The sequence below is a fragment of the Eremomyces bilateralis genome (assembly GCF_010015585.1).
Source record: "Eremomyces bilateralis CBS 781.70 unplaced genomic scaffold P152scaffold_12, whole genome shotgun sequence".
NCBI lineage: Eukaryota > Fungi > Ascomycota > Dothideomycetes > Eremomycetales > Eremomycetaceae > Eremomyces > Eremomyces bilateralis.
In genome coordinates, this window is record NW_022985078.1 from 535,263 (window position 1) to 551,478 (window position 16,216).

The 16,216-nt window shown below is 53.9% G+C and overlaps 6 protein-coding genes across 6 annotated transcripts; 3 read left to right on the top strand and 3 right to left on the bottom strand.

Annotated features, from left to right (window-relative positions):
• Positions 1 to 211: 211 nt before the first annotated feature.
• On the top strand, positions 212 to 1,713 carry P152DRAFT_450073 (uncharacterized protein; the record flags this gene model as incomplete). Its single annotated transcript, XM_033678152.1, has 2 exons — positions 212 to 233; positions 398 to 1,713. The coding sequence occupies 2 exons, from the start codon at positions 212 to 214 to the stop codon at positions 1,711 to 1,713; spliced, it is 1,338 nt and encodes a 445-aa protein (XP_033533432.1).
• Positions 1,714 to 1,964: 251 nt separating this feature from the next.
• Positions 1,965 to 4,466, bottom strand: P152DRAFT_459278 (uncharacterized protein). Its single transcript, XM_033679642.1, has 2 exons — positions 3,910 to 4,466; positions 1,965 to 3,847 (listed from the first exon to the last, which is right to left on the bottom strand). The coding sequence occupies exons 1-2, from the start codon at positions 4,264 to 4,266 to the stop codon at positions 2,267 to 2,269; spliced, it is 1,938 nt and encodes a 645-aa protein (XP_033533433.1). The 5' UTR covers positions 4,267 to 4,466; the 3' UTR covers positions 1,965 to 2,266.
• Positions 4,467 to 4,713: 247 nt separating this feature from the next.
• Positions 4,714 to 8,444, top strand: P152DRAFT_418558 (DUF1740-domain-containing protein). The gene is made up of 2 exons (XM_033677107.1): positions 4,714 to 4,919; positions 4,987 to 8,444. The coding sequence occupies exons 1-2, from the start codon at positions 4,890 to 4,892 to the stop codon at positions 8,134 to 8,136; spliced, it is 3,180 nt and encodes a 1,059-aa protein (XP_033533434.1). The 5' UTR covers positions 4,714 to 4,889; the 3' UTR covers positions 8,137 to 8,444.
• Positions 8,145 to 11,074, bottom strand: P152DRAFT_459280 (DNA repair and recombination protein RAD26). The gene has a single exon (XM_033679643.1). It carries the CDS (start codon positions 11,025 to 11,027, stop codon positions 8,301 to 8,303), a length of 2,727 nt encoding a protein of 908 aa, XP_033533435.1. The 5' UTR covers positions 11,028 to 11,074; the 3' UTR covers positions 8,145 to 8,300.
• A 64-nt stretch (positions 11,075 to 11,138) lies between these two features.
• P152DRAFT_459281 (phosphatidylserine decarboxylase) lies at positions 11,139 to 13,022 on the bottom strand. Its single transcript, XM_033679644.1, has 2 exons — positions 12,511 to 13,022; positions 11,139 to 12,461 (listed from the first exon to the last, which is right to left on the bottom strand). Exons 1-2 carry the CDS (start codon positions 12,870 to 12,872, stop codon positions 11,204 to 11,206), a joined length of 1,620 nt encoding a protein of 539 aa, XP_033533436.1. The 5' UTR covers positions 12,873 to 13,022; the 3' UTR covers positions 11,139 to 11,203.
• Positions 13,023 to 13,168: 146 nt separating this feature from the next.
• P152DRAFT_514936 (uncharacterized protein) lies at positions 13,169 to 15,908 on the top strand (the record flags this gene model as incomplete). The annotated part of the gene is made up of 2 exons (XM_033682878.1): positions 13,169 to 13,382; positions 13,443 to 15,908. The coding sequence occupies exon 2, from the start codon at positions 13,476 to 13,478 to the stop codon at positions 15,906 to 15,908; it is 2,433 nt and encodes an 810-aa protein (XP_033533437.1). The 5' UTR covers positions 13,169 to 13,382; positions 13,443 to 13,475.
• Positions 15,909 to 16,216: the final 308 nt, after the last annotated feature.

Sequence of the window (16,216 nt, forward strand, 5' to 3'; positions counted from 1 at the left end):
GTCTGGTAAGCGGCCGAACTTTCCACCTCAGCCTGATATGCCAGCGGCTCCCTTTTCCGTTGATTGCGTACCACTCCCGATCCTCAGGCACACCACTTTACCGCTTCCTCCCCTCCCCTCCATTCCCTATTGTTCCTATTCCTCCAGCATCTCCCTGAATCTCTTCTCATATGGTTTCGAGAGCTCCTAACCCACAATCATATCATTCAGAATGCCTGCACCGATAGCTAAAGGTTAGTACTTGGTCCCATACCAGCCCACTTCCCCGCGTTTCACCGTATGTCGTGTCGCCACCTACAGTCCTGAGACAGAAGGCAGCTGTTCTGCAGCCTGCCGTGACCGTGTCAAAGGCCTGCCGTCTAGCATACATGGAAAAGACAAAGCTGATTTCTTTTAGGTATTATAATCGCGGCGTCCGTCCTCTTCGCCGCCGGCATCGCCCTGTACGAGAGCCCCACCTTCCGCCAATGGGTCGATGAGTCGAGACGAAAGGTGGCCATCGCCCTATACAGCCTCGGAGATGGGGTCAACCCGCCTTCGAGGACGGCAGAAGGCGAAGAGGAGTCGGAGGAGGCGCGGCAGCAGCGCAGAGAGGAGATCGTACGGCGGAACCGCGCCGAGCTGATCCGCCGAGCTCAGGCGGAGGGCATCGCTGTCGACTTGGACGAGCTGGCGGCGATTGGGACGGAGAAGATCAAAGAGCACATCAAAGACATCGACGAGAAGATGGCTTCGCTGAAAGAAATGGGCTTCACGGACGAGGAGCGGAACTCGACGCTGCTGGCTGCATACGACGGGAATCTGGAACAAACGGTTGAGCAACTCGTCTACCTCAGTCAGACTGCTGCAAACCAGACCGCTGGAAACCAGGCCGCTGGAAACCATACATCCACCAGCCGTGCCGACAGATCCAAGAGCTTCGACTCCATCGTCGCCCATGACGGCAGCCTCCTCTCGTCATCGCCTGAGCCAGAAATGAGCCAGATGGGCCGCTCCACCGCTTTATCGACATCCAACACTCTTCGCCACCGCGGGCAAGGCAACAGCGGATTCCTCCAAGGCTCGGCATTCAGCAACCCGTTCGGAGACGAGCATGCCATCATGTACGATGCCGAGTCTATGTCTAGCTCCGCTCAAGGCCAGACGGAGAGTGATATACGCCAACGTCACGGAAAAACCGCCACCCTCGCCGGGGGCACCCCAGCACCATTGATCGATCTGACCAGTTCTGTCCCTGAGGCGGAAGCAGAGGCGGAGCTAAACAACGCAGACATCCTTTCCACCACTCCTTCATTCGACTCCCTCTACGACGACCCCGATATCCCGCGTCCTTCCCGCCGTTCCATCATCGCTGCTGTCTCCACCCCAGCTCCGATAGCCATTGCCATCGACCCGCCCAGCCGCAGCAACACACCCACCGGTACCGGCGCGCTCACACCTACGTCAGATGGGTTCAACTCAGAGATGTCGGTCGTGGCGAGCAATGCGGATGACATCGGCATATTGTCGTCCGTCCCCCCGTCTGACGCGGGGGAGGCAAACGCTGACCGGATGAGCGACATGGGCGGCTTGAGCGACATGGGCGAGGAGGCGCGCAGCGAGATGAGCTTCAGCGATGTGGGGATCAGCACGCCGGGAAGCTGGACGGATGTGGAGAGCGATGGGTGGAGTGAAGCAGGGAACGGGGAGCCGCGGGAGGTGGCCGTCCGTTAGCCGGTGCAGTAGTGGATAGTCGACGGTGTTCGGTGGAGGAACGGGGATCTGGAGTCATATATGGGCGTTATAGAGGTACGATTGGTGTAATTGGCGTTGGGTAATACACCCGTGGAACAAATTTGGGGCATGGAGGGATTTCGGGGGACAATATCGGCGTTGGGGGCCACCGACTTGACTTTGACACACGGTATTGAGTACCCCTCTTCCGTTTCCATGTATACAGTGCCTATTTACTCATTTAGATCCTCTATATTCGATTTGAATGTTCATTGTTTGATCGATACCCGCTGTTATGTATACAATGGCGCCCCAAATGCCCCGTCAGACGCCGAACTGTTACTCCCTAAACGTCCTCTGCAAGAAACCCGTGATGGTCCTCGTGTATCACCGGGAGAACCAGTTTTTGAAACAAACACCAATCCAATCCTGTACTTCGATGCGGACTTGGATGCAACGGTACAGCGAGGCCTAAATGTCACCGTTTCTCATCAGCTCTGCGCCCATTTCATCGTAAACTGGCTGAAAGGACACCCGTCCGGCTGTATCCAACTCAGTTCCCCGTACTGGTCTTCCTCATCACCAACCCCCCCAGACCCGTCTGCCATCCAAGGATCCCTCCCCTCCCCTCCTCTGCCACCTTCCCGCTCACTTCCCTCCTCCGGCTGCCGCCCACGCTGGCGTACCCGTCGCTCCCGTGTCCGTACGTATACCCCGCCGTTCCGATATCTCCATCGTCCACGCCGCTGCGACTCACCACCCGTCCGCCTCCGTCCATCCGTCTCTCCGCCTGGCCGCCCCGGACCGCCTTGGTCGCGGACGCCAAGTCTCCGTAGTACTTCCGCTTCGGCGTGCCGCCCAGTCTCGTGGGGCTCGGGCTTCCCCGGCCCTCGTCGATGCGGCTGTAGTCTCCGCGAGTGGGGCTCGGCGAGATACCGTATCCACGACCAGCGTCGCCTTCGGAAACGTCGCCATCGGGTGTACCATATCGTCGGAAGTTCTTCGATGGCGGGGTTGGTGGGTTCATGCGAAGCGGTTGCGGCATCAGCCAATGTGCGTTGAAGTCTGGTTCGAGCGGGTTGGTGTGGTCGAGTTGAGTAGACCGAGGATGAGGAACATCATCCACGGGGTCGTCGTTGTCGACGGATTGATGTCGGGCGTGATTGGACAACGGCGCATAGCTCTTTTCGCGAGATGAAGGGATCCACGACTTCGGTCGGGATTTGTAGCCGGAGGGACTGCTGGCCATGGTGTAGGGGGTCTCGGAGTCATGGACGGTCCAGTTATTACCACTCGGCTCGTTGTAGAGGCTAGACACTGGAGATGGAGCGTCGGAACGGGAGTCGAGAGTGTTTCGCTTTGAAGGCGAAAGCGAGGAGAGCGGTCGTGAAGGTGGGTTGCTATGCGTCTCCTTCATGTAAGAGCCACGGTTAGATGCCAGGTCGGCGTGAGATGCATGGACGGATGATCTAGGTTGGTATACTCCGTTAGGAGGAAAGTTTATCTGAGACAATGTACGCGGGTTGTGAGCGGAAAATCTGATCGATTCTGAATCTCCCTGTCGAGTCGACATGAATGAGACACCCAGGCCCTTGGAATCCTCCGACAGCAAGGAGTCACGCGCGGAGGGGTGCGGGCGACGTGTGGGGGAGCCATCGAGCGTGACACTGGACATGTTGCTGGCCCGCTTCTCCGACATAGTTGCTGACGACACCGTCAACTCCGAGTTCTTGTATTTGTGCTTGCTTTTCCTGGAGGTAAGGTTGTCCTCGAGCGGATTCATGTCTGGCGGTAGTCGTGTGATACGTCGGAAGACAAGGAGAAGAATCAGATCAAGCACATCGGAGGCACCATGAATGCTGGCGTTGACTATAGCCGCATACCATGTATAAGTCATGACATCCTTTGCGGTAATGGTGCCAGACAGGAGCGTCTCCCAGCGTGTTTTGTCCTTCTCATCTTTGTCGAGGTTATTCTTTGAGGCGATCATGATATAAACGTAGAATGGGATCAATCCCGTATCCATGACCAAGGCAAAGAAATGGTAACTCGCCGAGCTACCAGGGGTGCGGTCTTTGGCGGCGCGACACAAGTGATAGATCGCATACAAAGTTACTACGACGTCAACCGCAACCTTTACTCACAGTTAGTAGTATTCCCGTGCAATAGGAAGATGGTTGTCCAAGGGTTTCATACCGGCACTCGGAGGATCCACGACTCTTCGACACTTGTATTCTTGATACAAATGACAAGAACCAGCATGCCAATAACTGCAAAAATCTGTAAGGTGCGGAGGAACAGCTGTGTCCATCGTGTGTATTTGACCAAAGATTTTGTCCTCGGGTCCATCGTCTTCGCATTGGTCTGGCCGTAGGGGAGAATGAGGTAGCTATCGGGATGTTTGTTGAAGTTGATCAACGGCCCATCTTGCTTCGGTTTTGGGGGAGGAGCAGACACATAGCTCGCTCTTGTCACGGCTTTGGGGTCGAACGGTTTTGACGGGAGGTCGAAGCTGCTGTTGGTCGGCCCATAGAGATATGGTTGGTGGACCATTATGAGGTGGAAGTAGGGCGGAACTGCAGGACGTAACCCCAGACCAGACAAGAGAGCAACGAGATGAATACTCAAGGATCAAAGGCAGTCATGAGAATGAGCGTGGTTCTAGATCATAGGTGAAGAAGAATATGAGGATGTTGAACTAGGATTTAACCAAGGAAGGTTTGGTGATGTCGCGGAGTGGGCTGGTGATGCCGATGTGGATAGTCGTGTGTGATACAGTCGGGTGTTTTGGATTACGATGGCCGATGGTTGCATGGGCAACGGGGCCAACTGCGCAGCGTGGGGGACTGGGGATGTGCTGAGCTAATCCTCTCAGCCAATCATATCACTAATCGGAGGACTGGAACTGGTAAGGCTGCAAGGATGTTGGGCAAGGCTACAAGGCGACAAGGTTGGAACTCTCCCTCTTGGTCCTCTGTCGCATTAAGACATCGCAAGGGAATCAACGAAGAAGAGAGCAACCAACGCGCTGGCCGATTCACATGTTGCCTATTCTGACTTTGAACGAGTGCATAATGACCCCCATACCTAATGTACCAGTATTGAGAGTACAATTTCCTTCAACGCCATGATCCCTCGAGTTTCCCACCAGACTGGAGAACATAGATGCAAGGACCATGGCAGATGAGCATGATCTCCCCCCAAAGGTATTACATCCCCGCTTTGAACTCCATTCAACAGGTCGAAGTACTTGGCTAATGAGATCATTGACAGCGAAGCCGAGGAGACGGTTCACAACTCTCAAAGTCCAACTCCGATCGAAAGCGAAAGCGAACGGATGAAGAAGAAAGCTGTCGAAAGAATCGGGGAACCCGTTTCGGTCGTGACAGCAAAGCCACAATAGAGAAGAGCAATTCCCGAAGGAGTGGGAAACAAGCAGACGACCGGCAGACACTGGATCGTTTGGGAAAAGAGAAGGCGGATGCTGTGGTGTTCTCCTCCGATGGATCGAAATTATATGTTGTCGATCGGAAAGGTGACCGCCAAAACCTGATATATGGCTCGCTCGGACGGTACAGCATCCCTCTATATCGGCGATCCGGCAATGGAGGTGTGCTTGGTGTACAGGCGTCTCATCGAATAGATCGAGACGTCTCGGATGACAAAGCTCTGATCGTTCAAGATCGGTTTGCATCCAAAAGAGAGGGTAAAAGTCGACTACATACTCAGAGACATTCAGATCGAGGTGTTCGTCGTATCCTGCCAAAGGACTCTAAGGAGGCGGAGGACCATGATGCCGACTTCGTTGGTCTGAAGCCAGGGAAGCAATCCCTAAGGAAAGGTGGTTCCCATATCCAACCTTTCTCGCTCTTTGACCAGGGACATGGAGATTTATCCAGCGATGAAGCCGATGACAAAGCCGAGGACAGTGGCCCAGAGGTTGACGAAGCCTTGAATGACGCAAAATCAAAACAAGCAGAGCTCTCGAAACGGACGACTTCCGATCCCACGGACCTCCAAGCTTGGCTGGATCTGATCGCCCACCAAGAGGTCATGGTACGCATGGGAGCAACAACCGATAAACGGGCGATGTCCGGTGCAGAGCGACGGGGTCTGGCGGATGTCAGATTGTCAATCTACGAGAGAGCGCTCAAAGTAGTTCAGAGCCTGCCGGACCAGGTCAAGCTTGTCCTAGGTCTACTCCGTGAGGGTTCAAATATCTGGGACTCGAAGCAACTGGCAGTAAAGTGGAAAGACTACATTGACCGATACCCGAAAAGTCCCGACTTACGGATAAGATATATCGATTTCATACAGTCAAACATTGCGATCTTCTCATACGAGAAATGCTTGGAGGCATACCGAAAGCCACTTCAGGCTGTCGATTCCACCAAAGAGGACAAACTGAGAATCCTCATACGACTCACGAGATTCATGAAAGACTCTGGATACCACGAGCTAGCCATCGGTATATGGCAGGCGCTTCTCGAGTATCATACGTTCCACTGCGGTATCTTCAACCGAAGTCTCGATGATATCCAGGAGTTTTGGGGAAGTGAAGTTTCCCGCATTGGGGAACAGGGAGCACGAGGGTGGAGACATTATTCGTCTCCATCACATCCTTCTGGGTCTAGATTAAGTTCAGGAACCGCCATGGACGTCCCAGAAGCAGTCCGTTTCGAAGACCAATTTCATCCTACGGCGGACTCTTGCTTTCAGCAATTCGGGGTCCTTGAGTCGTGCCGCATGAAGCACCTATTCCTACCCGGAAGGGCAGCGGACGATGTCGGCGAAGACGACCCGTTTCATATGATCATGACTAACGATGTCCTCGATTACTGGGACTTCCTCCAGGGTGAGGTGGAGCCCATTGCAGTCGTTTCAGCCGTGCTTGGATTCGGTGGCCTCCCACCCCTACCATCTGGGCTCATCAAATGGCATGGAGATGCCAAACAACGTGCGGACCAGTTTCTCAGATTTGAAACCCTCTGTCCACCGAAGCAGAGCCCGGAGTCTGGCTCCTTTCGAGATAACCTCGAGAGACTAAGTCGACTCCCAATGAAATGTCGCATGTTAACAACCGAACATCTCTTCTCGGATGCGTTCGACGCGAATCAGTCTGGTCCCCTGATTGATTGGGTTCGGCGCGTTCTAGAGCTTATTTCCTTCGCGCCGGAAAAGGAGATGGGGAAGGAACACGTCATCCAAGAATACTTCGTTGCCTTGGAGTGGCATTTTTCGCCCTCAACGGCCATGAAGACCGCGAAACGTCTCCTTAAGAAGCACCCTTCAAACCTTCGCCTGTACAACGCCATCGCTCTGATGGAATCTCGAAGCGGGAAGACGGAAGAGTCGGATAGGATATTCATGGCCGCTCTGGACCTGGCATTAAAGCTTGACCAATCTGATCAAGAGCCAAAGATCCTTCTCTTACGCACTTGGGTATGGGAGGCCCTGAGACTAGGAGATGTGAAGAAAGCAGCAACACGATTGATGACGTTTGGTTCATCGGAAGTCAGCACGACCGGCCCTGGCGAGGCCAGTGGCAATGTCTTCACCCCAGCAGCGGTACTTCGTGTCAGACGGATGCTGGCAGATGGCATAGACCATGCCACTTCATTAGGCGATGAGTACCTCGTTGCTCTGTATGGGGAGTGCCTTGCAATTCTGGAGTATCTGCGGTATGATCGCGACTTTCAGTCTGCTGATTTATCGTTCTCACACTCAATTACCAAAAGTGCGCCGCTCACAAAGCATTTAATGGCAAACGAGCTATTGCACCAGGCCCGTGCCCAGCTTCTAGCAAGCCATGCTATATTCGTCAAAACATTCAAACCGAGCGCATTGCGGGACGCGATCCTGACCAGCGTCAACCTGTTCCCTTCGAACACCGACTTTCTCACGCTCTTCGCCGCCAATGAAAGCAAATTTCGGATGGACCAACGGGTGCGAGCCTTGCTGAAAACGGATGAGAGCGGCGACGAAGAACACGCTTTCATTCGCAGCGTCTTCGCTATCTGGACCGAAATGAATCGAGGGGTGGAGCTGGGCGGCACCAAACATGCCATTCGATCGGCGTTCGAAAACGCCCTGAGAAACGACGCCGGAAAGCATTCGTTTGCGCTCTGGAGGTCTTACGTGCAGTATGAAATGGAACTGGCGGACTTTGAACGCGCGAAGAAAGTCTTCTTTCGCGGCGTGACGCATCTGCCGTGGTCCAAAGACTTTATGATGCTGGCATTCACGGAATTGGTAGACCATCTCACTTTCAGGGAGCTGAAAAGGGTTTACGGTGTGCTTGAGGAAAAGGAGTTACGGATAATGGTGAACATTCAAGAGCAAGTTGATGAGCGGGAGGAGATGGAAGAGACGAAGCTGGACCCGGTTGGCTTTGCCGGGGATTCCAGTGGAGAAGAAGCTTAGCTGCAGACTAGATTACAGTCTCGTAAGTACGGATTGACACGCCTATCACGCGCTAGGCGTGGATTTATTAACGAATCTAAATCTATGCATACATGCATGATTCATTAGGCATTCTATGTATCAAGCACTGGTCATGACCATCATGCGACTATCCATCTATACACTCATGACGATGTTTTGGAGAAAATGTACTTAATCCTCGAGCCAGGCTCTTCCAGCAAGCGCACCAAGACATCGTCCTCGAACACCGTCGTGAGATCAGGGGGATCAGAAGAATCCAGAGTACAAGGGTCAAAATGCAAGTACTGATTCAGCGTCTTCATCCGTGACTTTTCCGCATGGTGCCTTTTGGATGATTCCTTGATCCTCAGTTCCTGCGCTTCGACATTCAGCTGTGACGCCTTGATAAGGGACGGGAGATCCGGAAGCTCGTCATCATCGTCATCGTCAGATTCGAGATTTATAGGCATCTCGGCGCTCAGACCATCCAGATCTGCCGCAACCGTGCTTCCTCGCCCTTCGCAGCCGCACTCAAGCAGTTGATGGGTACGACAGGTGCCACTTTCGTCAAGTGTGAAGAGGGCTCGTAACTCATCCCGAGTGAAGGTTGTTGCGGTTTCCTTCTTGTCCATGACGCTATCTGCGAGGCCGAGCTTTGTAACCTGTCTCTGGTAGATTTTCTCGTCCAAAGCGCCCATCGTGAGCAGTCGGTAGATATGACAGGCCTTTTTCTGTCCGTCACGGTGAATTCGAGCCATCGCCTGCAAGTCGGTACTTGGATTCCAGTCGATATCGAAGAGGACGAGCCGGTTCGCCCCAATCAGGTTGAGACCCACGCCCCCAGCTTTTGCAGAGAGGAGAAATACGAAGCCGGATTTCTGATCGGTGCGATTGAATTTGTCAACCAGACCTTGTCGCTTTGGTGGAGGCGTGGATCCATCAAGACGGAGAAAAGGGTAAGAAAGGGAGGCCATAAGATTCCCAAGTATGTCGAGCGTCGTGGTATAGTTGGATACGACGACGACCTTATCATCCGTGTTCGTCCACAGCTGGTGCAGTAGATTATCCAGAACCTGAAGTTTTCCACTTGCCCCGGGAGTTTTTAGGAGAGCGTTTGGGATCTGTGTCAACAGTTCTCCGACTAGACCAGTTGGACGCTCGTCATCCGCTTTAAGACTGAGTAGCGATGGCGAATTGCAGACCTTCTTGAGGATAGTGATGAGCTGGAAGGCATTCTCCGATGAGCTAAGAACAGAAGAGAACAGTGGTGAGGAGAGAACGCTTCGGTAGACGGCGGTCTGCGCTTTTGTTGGTTGGCAGAAGAGGATGTGTTCGGTTTTAGGAGGAAGATATTTGGCTAAGATCTCCGCCGTGCGACGCAAGATGAATAGGTTAGTAAGGGAAGAGAGTTCCTCGCTTCTCGCGTCGCCCTTTTCAGACTCTTTGGATGAACATTCTGGCTGTCTGGCCTTGATGATTGGATTCTCGAATTCTCTCTTGAATGTCGAATACTTGCCCAAAAGCCCAGGGTTGATAAAATCCACCATGACGAAGAATTCACTCAAATCGTTCTGTATTGGAGTCCCCGATAGAATGACACGGCGGTCCGTGTTGAGAGATCGAATCGCGATTGCGGATTTGTTCTGCGCCGTCTTGAGTCGATGACCCTCATCTGCGATCACAATGTCGACTCCGACTCCTTTCTGAAGGTCTTCAGCGATTGTTCGAAGCTTCTCATAGCCCACAATCATGATGCTATAACTCTTTCCCATAGTGAAGTCGGTCAATCTCGTGTGTTTTTCGTCGGCAACGAACACGCCGATCCGTTCATTTCCAAGCCATTTGCGAAACTCCTTTCTCCAGTTGTTGATCAAAGTGACGGGGCAGACGATCAGCGCTTTCTTGATGACTGGAGGAGATCCATCGATCGGGTTCTGCTTCAACAATGTCCAGAGTAGCGCGATGGTCTGAAGCGTCTTCCCTAAGCCCATCTCATCGGCAAGAATCGCCCCTTGGCCATCAAAAGGTCTTAGGCCCATGACACATTCGTACAAGAACTTGACTCCTTCCCGTTGATGATCTCTTAGATGCTTGCAAATGAACGGATCGACGACAACATCGACCACCTGCTTCCCCTTTGGAACGCTCGTTGGCCTCTTCATGACAAGGGCCCCTGGTAGAGTTGGATCGTGACGAGGAACCGGCGCTGGGAGAGCTCGACTCGGCTCGGACGATGTGGAGGATTTCGCTGCTGGATTTTTGAATTTCGTCTTTGGGAGAGGCTTCCTCGACGCTGCATTCGGCAAGAAATCTTGAGCGTTCGTGGAAATTGGGAGGTTTTCTACTTTTTCCTTGCGAGCTTTGCGTACGGGAGCGATCTCTACCGCTGGTCTCGAGGCAAGGTATTGGCGTCCGGACAGGTAATTCTCCTTCGTCATCATGGAGTCGACTTCGATCTCTTTGCCACCAATCGACAACGCTGAGCCTGAAAATAGCGGCTTGGAGCAGGCCGACTTGCCCAGCTCTTTCCCCGACTCGTCGTAAAGGTACGCATATCCTCTGCTGACGACGAGTACTCCATCTCCATCCCATGTCTTGTGCTTCTTGGTTGTAAACTTCCTCCACAGGACCTGGTAATAATTTTCTGCCTCTTGCTGAGGAGTGGGTTGTAAGGAACTCGCTGCGTTTGGTTGGCTGGTGACCGCCAAAAGAGGCCTTCGGTAAGCTGTGAAGGAAACGGATGCCTTCGTGACTTTCTCTTCCTTGATCTTTGTCGAATCGGGCTCGACGCGTCGCCTCTTTGCGACGTGTTGGTCATTTCCAGCACCATCATCTAGGGCCCTATGTTTCAAAAGTGGCGGTTTGAAAGGTTTATTGAATGCGGAGGCCATTGAATGAAGCGAGAAATGCTTCCCAAGACCAATCCGATATAGAGTTCGTCTGTGGTGTTGAAAATGGAACAGGAGGTTGAGACATCATGGACATGCAGTACGCGCCAAGACTGGAACACGACGCGAAGTCACATGACCTGAGATTTGATGATATGGGAGACTTCGATGTTCTCACTTTACTCTTCAACTACATGACCAAGAGCCTGTCCAACCTTCACTGTCTGGCCTTTCTCTATACTCCATTTATATCCTCCTTTCCGTTCGCCTCCTTTATATCCTTCGTCAAAGCTCGGCCGGGCTCCTTTGGGTGCCTCGAATACCATGACGATTGTACTTCCAAGCTGGAATCCGCCCATCTCTTCTCCTCGCTTCAAAGCATGACCTCCGAGAACCTTGCTCGCACCCTCGTATGTTGCTTCAACAAATCCCGAGAACTGTTCACCACGCTGCCACGACTCCTCTGCTGCGGCATCTGCTGCAGTGTCGGTGATGAGCGAGTTGGTCCGTAGCTCTTTATCGAAGTTGATTTTGATTGACCCCACATTTGTCGCTCCAACCGGCGTGTAGGAAAAGAAGCCCCATCGCCATCTGCCTAAGAGAACCACTCGCTCGTTGAGAGTGAACAGGCCCGGTAGCGTCTTCACGAGATAGGGATGAACGCTGAAGAGCTCTCCTGCAAAATGACGTCTCCTTTCCACAACCCAAGCAACCGGTGAATGAAAACGGTGATAGTCTCCCGGCGCAAGATATATCACGCAGTAGTGGAGCGCCGTGGCGGTCTTCTCCGTCGTCGGGGCCCACCAGGAGGTCGAGGCCTCCGCAAGAGCGAGATCGGCTCGAACCTCTGCTTCGGAAGAAGCGACAGGAGTCGTGGACTGATCAGGAGTCTCCACGTCCAGCTTCTTGTCCTTATTGGCCGATCCTGAAAGCACGTCTTTCAGAGTGTAATGTATACCGTTGACCTGGGCAAATTCTTCATCGGCTCGAACGTTGTCTTCCTCCGTCTGTCCATCGTTCGTCCGTGAACCCAGGCTATCCGATCGCGATGGTTGTGGTGTCGTGGTACCCGATGTGCTGGGAGTCTTAGTCCCCAGCAACGCATCCAAACTGTAGGTGACGCCTTTGACCTGCTCGACTTCACCGCCCTCTATCAAACCATATTGGACGATTTTCCCGTCCGCGGGAGAAAGTATAGCGTTTGGATCGGGATCCGATGGTCGAGCCCCCTGTTTAAGTTCGCGATAGAAGAAGGCGGCAAGGTTGGGATATGTATGGAGATCGGGTTCGGCCACTTCATCGAGTTTGACGTTGAACAGGTAGGAGTAAAGTTTGAAACCGGGGACTCGCAGATAGTAAGGTATATCTAAGGAATTAAACCATCCCCATAATCGAGAAAATGCTTTTAGAGGTAGCGTGGTCATTACTTGAACTTGCCTGTACACTTGTAAGTACTTCATGACGGAGCTGAACCGAATGAATTTACCAAGGTTCACTTGGTCTTATACGTCTCCGGTCCCTTGGCCGACCAAGGCCATCCATCTCTTGATCTTCTAGCTCCTCCTGGAGTTCCTTCACTCGTTCTCGCTCTCGTCTTTGCACATGGTAGAACTGCACTCCGCCGAGGAAGGCAATCCCCAGCGCAATGGGGATGGGTTTCCATTCGATTTTCGTATTGCGTAGGGCAGTCCCTAACCTAGCACGGAAGGATTGCTTCCCCTCGGAATCTTGCTTTTGTGAAAGACAACGGGGAGAGTTGCAGAAGCCTCTCCTGGATGCAGGAGGAGGCTGATGCCAGAAACGGCGGCCAAGCTGGAGCTCGACCTTCAGGGACAATCGTTTGGACATGATAGATATTGAGCATTACATATCGTCGATGGACTCACGATAGGAACAAAAGAAGGGTGAAGTGATAAAGAACCTGGAGTTTCCCCGTCCTGTCTGTTGGATTCATTGATTGATCGGCCGTCTAATACGGGTCTGATATGACGCAGCTTGCGGCTTGCGGCTTGACTTCGTCACGGACTGAACTTTTTCTGGTGAGAAGCGCAAGGAGACTCCGGCGGACGACTACGACCACCATGCACCGCAAACAAAGCTCCAGTTCATCACTCATCTCGCTGTGAGGCAACGTTTCAAATGGACTGATGATAAAGCTTCCGGAGACAACAGCCAGCAATGCAAGGCCAGAATACTGACGGCAGACGGAAAGAATTACGGCGGGGTTGAACCAGCATGCTCAAATCCCCCTACGATTTCAAAGCCAGTATTTCTCATTCAGCTGATTAAACCCCCGAAACGTCTCTTGGGGAACACTAAGACGCGCAACCGCAATTCGTTGAAGTTGGCCGCCAGCCGGTACGTGATATGCCGTCTTCGAAACTTTGATTATGATAGTGCGGTTCTGACATCTTTCAGATTCGGTGGCGGGTCCGCCTAAACTTATTCAACATGGCCGACGATCACGAGAACGAAGACCGAGGGAATGATCTCGAACTTCGCATTCTATCCCCTTCCTCCGAGCTGCCTGGGCCGCTCACCCTTAAAGTTCCGATTTCGACAACAGTAGCGGAATTGAAGTTGAGGGTCAAGAATGCCGTTGCATCGAAGCCCGAACCCTCAAGGCAACGCCTGATCCATAAAGGAAGAGTCATGGCCAATGAGTCGGAGGATTTGGCGTCCATATTCGGGGCAGAGCATATCAAGAACTCCGAATATATCAGTCTCCATCTGGTGCTTAAAGACTTACAAACGTCTGGCCCTCCTCGTTCTTCGACAGCGCCTCCAGGCGCCATGCGAAGCCCTCTTCAACCATACCAGACTGATTCACGACTCGAGCAACCCCGCGGAATACCGACAAGTCACCCCGTTGGCGCGAATCCGAGTTCCTCTGTCGCTCTGGGCACTACCCCCGCTACAAACGCCGGGGCAATTCCAGCTCAGCAGCCTAATTACGCGCAAGGCATCCCAAGCTTCGGTTTTATGCCCGTTCCGAGCCCACTCGGCCTTCACCAGCAAGCCGTGGCGATGGCCCAAGGCCATCTCCATCCTGCAATGCAAGCTGCCTTCCCCCCTCAGTTACATCCACATGGACTGCCTCCACACATCCACGGAGCGGAAGCGCCGACTCCCTCCCCGCATCCGAATTCGAACATTCTATTACAACCACATGCGCATACCCAGCAAAGAATGCCCGCGGGATCCCCTGACTTTGCTGCGGAGGACGGCAATCAGCATGGCATTCCTGGGACGAGAGGCAGACTGAACGCCTCACATTCAGACCCTAACCTGGCTGCAAGGGCAAATGCCCAAAACCAACAGCAGCAGCAGCAGCAGCAGCAGCAGTCGCAAATGCAGCCCGGGTCCTTCACCAATCGACCTGCTAATGCACGGTATACCGTTACTATGGAAAGCAGAATTACTTCGGTATACCCAGGCCCTTCAAATCCGCCACACGTCGCTCATCCGATGACTTATACTCTCCCTCAGGGTCCGCCCGTATTTGCTCAGCCGTCGAATCGAGCTCAGCCAAGGATCCAGAATCAAGCCTCTACGCAAGTGTACCTGCTCTCCTCCCCATCAGGACCACATGCCTTGCTTGTCGGGCCAAGTGGGACCTATTCAAGCGACAACCTCTCGCCAAATATCTGGTCAACTCTACTGAACAGTCAGAGTCCACTGGAGCGACATGATACCTCTGCAAGCAATGCCGCCCAACGTTTCCGCACATCCGTCGACCCTCAGCCATCCTCCTCACGTCAACTCCAACCCCGTTTCGACCAACACACGGTATCTCAACATCCGACCCACCAACACCCTGGTCACTACCCCCACCATCATCATCTACATCAACACCCACACCAGCCCTCATCACGCCAACCTCACCCGCAACCCGCCAATGCCGAAGCTCCTCCTGTTGCCCCTATCCCCGTCGCAAACGCACAAAATGCCCAACCCAATATCCAGCCCCATGCCCTACCCAACGGCGTACCGAACGCGGACGATAACGCGGGTGAGCTCCGTAACCTGCTTCTTCCCGCCATGGGCCACCTCTGGCTCGCTGTCCGATTGATTGGCCTCTGGTACCTCTTCAATGGCAGCGCGTCCCCCTTTTCGCGCGGCTTCGACCGCATCATGGTCCTGGTCGGGTTCATCACCCTGGTCTATCTCGCCTATCTCGGTGGCTTCCTCGGCGATTCCGCGCAGCGCGTTCGACGGTATTGGGATGCGCTGGTGTTCGGCGACGAGCAGCAGCAGCCGGGTCAAGAGGGAGCCGGTGCCGGTGTCGACACCAACGGATCCGCGCAGGGCCTACACCGTCCGGCGCGTGGGCAGCAGAGAACCCCCCCTAACCCTGCCCAGCTCGCGAACCGCATCCATGACGACACGCCTCTCAACCGCTTCCTCCACGAGGCCCGCGAGCGCGTGCGTACCGTCGAGCGCGGGGTGGCGCTCTTCGTCGCCAGCCTGTACCCCGGCTTCGGCGAGCGCGTGATCCGCGAACGGCAGCGGCGGGAAGAGGAGCAGGCCAGACAGGGAGCGGAGGTGGTGGAGGCGGAGGTGGCGATGGCGGCAGCGGCAGCAGCCGTGGAAGGACAGGCGCCAGATCAGGGCGTGCGGGAGGGGGAGGGGAGGATGCAGCAGCAAGGAGGGGCGCCGGGCCCGGTGGATGGAGCGGAGCCGCAGGTCATCGAGGATCAACGGCCGCTGTGGGATTTGGGGGATGGGAGGGGACGAGGGGGCGACGCGGCGGTCGCTACGGGGAGGGATGATGGCGCTGGCAGTGAAGGGCTTTCTGCAAGAGGGCATGGCAGTACCGGTTCTCAGACTGAGCCGATAGACGCTGGTGAGAGATCTCAGGCTGCGGATGCAGGTCAAGACTGAGCGGTAGCTTGGGTCTTTTGGAGGCCGATGCTTACGGGGTGTATCGGCAACGTTAATGGCACATTCTGGGGCGTTTGGGTTCGATGTCGTGTAGCGTAGCATTATGCATGATAGATACACCTAGTCATTAAGTACAGCAAAACTATTATCCCGCACAAGCATGTTGAGGCAACTCGACCACTGGGAACACTGTCCATCACACGGAGGCTGAACGATACATGAAACAAAATATCCATTGTTAGCCGATCTACCATGCGAACTCCAGACTCGGACATTATAAAGCGCGTCAGCGGTGTATATGCTCCAAT